Here is a 2,983-nt window from a genome sequence, read left to right as displayed (position 1 = left end):
AGCCATGCTCAGTCCTACTTTATCATACTCTGCGATCTTATCTTTAATAATGGACTCTAAAATCTTGGCAATAACTGAAGTCAGACTAACTGGCCTATAATTTTCTGTCTGCTGCCTCCCTCCCTTCTTAAACAGCGGTGTTACATTAGCTATTTTCCAGTCCTCTGGTACCCTCCCTGCCTCCAGTGATTCCTGAAAGATCACCACCAATGCCTCCACAATTTCCTCAGCTATCTCCTTTAGAACCCTGGGGTATAGTCCATCCAGTCCAGGTGATTTATCCACCTTCAGACCTTTCATTTTCCCCTGAACCTTCTCCTTAGTGATGGACACTACACTCATCTGTGTCCCCTGACGTTCCTGGAGCTCTGGCATCCCATTGATGTCTTCCACCGTGAAGACTGATGCATAGTAACTATTCCGTTCCTCTGCCATTTCTTTGTTTCCTATTATTACTTCTCCAGCCTCATTTTCCAGTGGTCCAATGTCTTTTTTGCCTCACTCTTACCTTTTATATATTAAGAAAAACTTTTCCTATCTTCTTTTATATTACTAGATAGCTTACACTCATACTTCATCTTCTCCCCCTTTATTGCTTTTTTAGTTGTCCTCTGCTCACCTTTAAAGGCTTCCCAATCCTCTGGCTTCCCACTAATCCTTGCTGCTTTGTATGCTTTTTCTTTTGCTTTTATGCTGTCCTTGACTTCCCTCATCAGCCATGTCCTCCCCTTAGCATGTTTCCTCCTCCTTGGGATGAATTTCTGTTGTGCCTCCCATATAACTCCCAAAAACTCTTTGCCATTGCTGTTGCATTGTCTTCCCTGCCAGACCCCCTTTCCAATCAACTCTGGCCAGCTCCTCTCTCATGTCTTTGTAGTTACCTTTATTTAATTGTAATATGGTTACATCTGGTTCCAGCTTCTCTCTCTCAAACTGCAGGGTAAATTCTATCATATTGTGGTCACTGCTCCCTAAGGGTTCCTTCACCTTAAGTTCCCTAATCAAGTCTGCTTCATTACACATCACCAAATCCAGAATTGCCTGTTTCCTAGTAGGCTCTGTCACAAGCTGCTCCAAAAAAAATCTCTTCGACATTCCACAAATTCCTTTTCTTGGGATCCACTACCTACCTGATTTTCCCAGTCCACCTGCATATTGAAGTCCTCCATGATTATTGTAATATTGTCTTTTTTATATGCCTTTTCTATCTCCTGATTTATTTTCTGCCCCACATCCTGACTATTGCTGGGGGCCTGTGCATACTCCCATCAGGGTCTTTTTACCTTTGCAATTCCTCAACTCTACCTCCAGGGATTCAATGCCTTCTGATCCTATATCGGATCTTGCTATCGATTTAACTTCATTCCTTGCTAATAATGCAACACCATCCCCTTTGCCCATCTGCGTGTCCTTCCGATAGGACATATATCCTTGGATATTTAGATCCCAGCCCTGATCCCCTTGCAGCCACGTCTCTGTGCTGCCCACAACATTTGTACAGGCCAATTTCAATGTGCACAACAAGCTCATTTGTTCCGTATACTGTGCGCATTTAGGTACAACACCCTCAGTCCTGCATTGACCACCTCCCTTCTCATACTTGTCACCTTTTTTGCTCTGCCTGAGGTTAGATTCCTGCCACCTTCTATATTTTCTGTTCTATTACATGGTTTGGAAACTTTACTAACCTCACCTGAACCCTCAACTCCATTAACCTACACTTCTCCCTCTCCTTTAACTAAACAACTTTGGTGGTGTGTGGGCAAAAAAGAATAAGGGGGATTTGGGACTGTGTTGAGGAGGAATTTCTTCACACAAAGGGTTGTGAATCTGTGGAATTCCCTGCCTAGTGAAGCAGTTGAGGATACCTCATTGAAAGTTTTTAAGGCAAGGATAGATACATTTTTGAACAGTAAAGGAATTAAGTGTTATGGTGAGTAGGCGGGTAAGTGGAGCTGAGTCCACCAGAAGATCAGCCATGATCTTATTGAATGGCGGAGCAGGCTTGAGGGGCCAGGTGGCCTACTCCTGCTCATAGTTCTTATTATGCTAGTCAAATATTCAGCAGTCTTTAGGCTTAGAAACTGCTCACTTCTGCCTGTCTTTGCAGACACTGGCAAAACGATATTACATTTCTCACCTCTCATGCTAAATTGCATGTATTAAATTTAGCTGGTAGATTGTAGAAAGGCTAATTAAGTCACATTTCCAAACTTTAGGGGAGGTGGAAGAACAGTGGAATTGATACCCTGAGAAACAAGTTGTCCCAATATAAAAGTTATAAACACATTGGGAACAATATGTAATTTGGGGAGTGGGAGTCCTTAAATGACAAGCTTTCAATTAAAAGGGAAGCCTGTAGAAACTTCAGCTTTCCAGGATGGCAATGAGGCAGACATTTAAAGACTCTGAACTCAACTGCAGTAGTGGGACCAGGATTCCTTCAAAGGAAGGAAAACAGTGACATCAATCAATTCTGCTCCAGAGAAGAGGGGATGATGATGTTGGAATAGATTTCAGATGCAGCTGAGGGAAAAGGCCACAAATTGTTTGCATTGCGCCGGCGCAGTGCCCCCTCTCCCGCTGGTTAATTGCTCGAGGCTCCACTGCTCGGGCTGCGTGACTCTCGCTCGATTTCCCGGCGAGTGATTACGCGTGCTTGCGGCACGGAGCAAGATGGCGGACGAAGCCGAGGATTTGAGCGGCGCCGCTGATGAGACGGACCGCGAGACCGAGCCGCCCTCGTCGCCGGCCGCCAGCGGGCGGGGCGCGGAGGATGGCGGCTGGTCGACCCCCATCCTGTCGCTGGCCAGGAAAGCATCAGAGACCCTGACGGCGAACTACGGAAGTGCTTTAAAATCAGCAGCCGTGGGATTCGCTGTCAAAGCCAGCAGCAGCGACAACACCATCAGCAAAAGTAGGGCTGGAGGGGCGGGGCCGAGGGCTGGAGGGGCGGGGCTAAGCTCTGACGAAGGATCATCTG

At 46.0% G+C, this 2,983-nt stretch overlaps 1 protein-coding gene across 2 annotated transcripts in view; it reads left to right on the top strand.

Annotated features, from left to right (window-relative positions):
• Positions 1–2,653: 2,653 nt before the first annotated feature.
• The window catches only part of rufy1 (RUN and FYVE domain containing 1), a 50,211-nt gene continuing 49,881 nt past the window's right edge, over positions 2,654–2,983 (top strand). Inside the window, exon 1 of one of the 2 annotated variants that reach the window (XM_078231007.1) lies at positions 2,654–2,917. In XM_078231007.1, the coding sequence (XP_078087133.1) occupies positions 2,677–2,917 (241 nt within the window). In that variant the 5' untranslated portion in view covers positions 2,654–2,676. The remainder of the gene's footprint in view (positions 2,918–2,983) is intronic. The other variant, XM_078231008.1, reaches the window with a different exon arrangement.

This window comes from Mustelus asterias, chromosome 16, assembly GCF_964213995.1.
Source record: "Mustelus asterias chromosome 16, sMusAst1.hap1.1, whole genome shotgun sequence".
NCBI classification, from domain to species: Eukaryota; Metazoa; Chordata; class Chondrichthyes; order Carcharhiniformes; family Triakidae; genus Mustelus; species Mustelus asterias.
The sequence above is the reverse complement of the archived record's forward strand: the minus strand, read 5'-3'. Positions and strand labels throughout refer to the sequence as shown.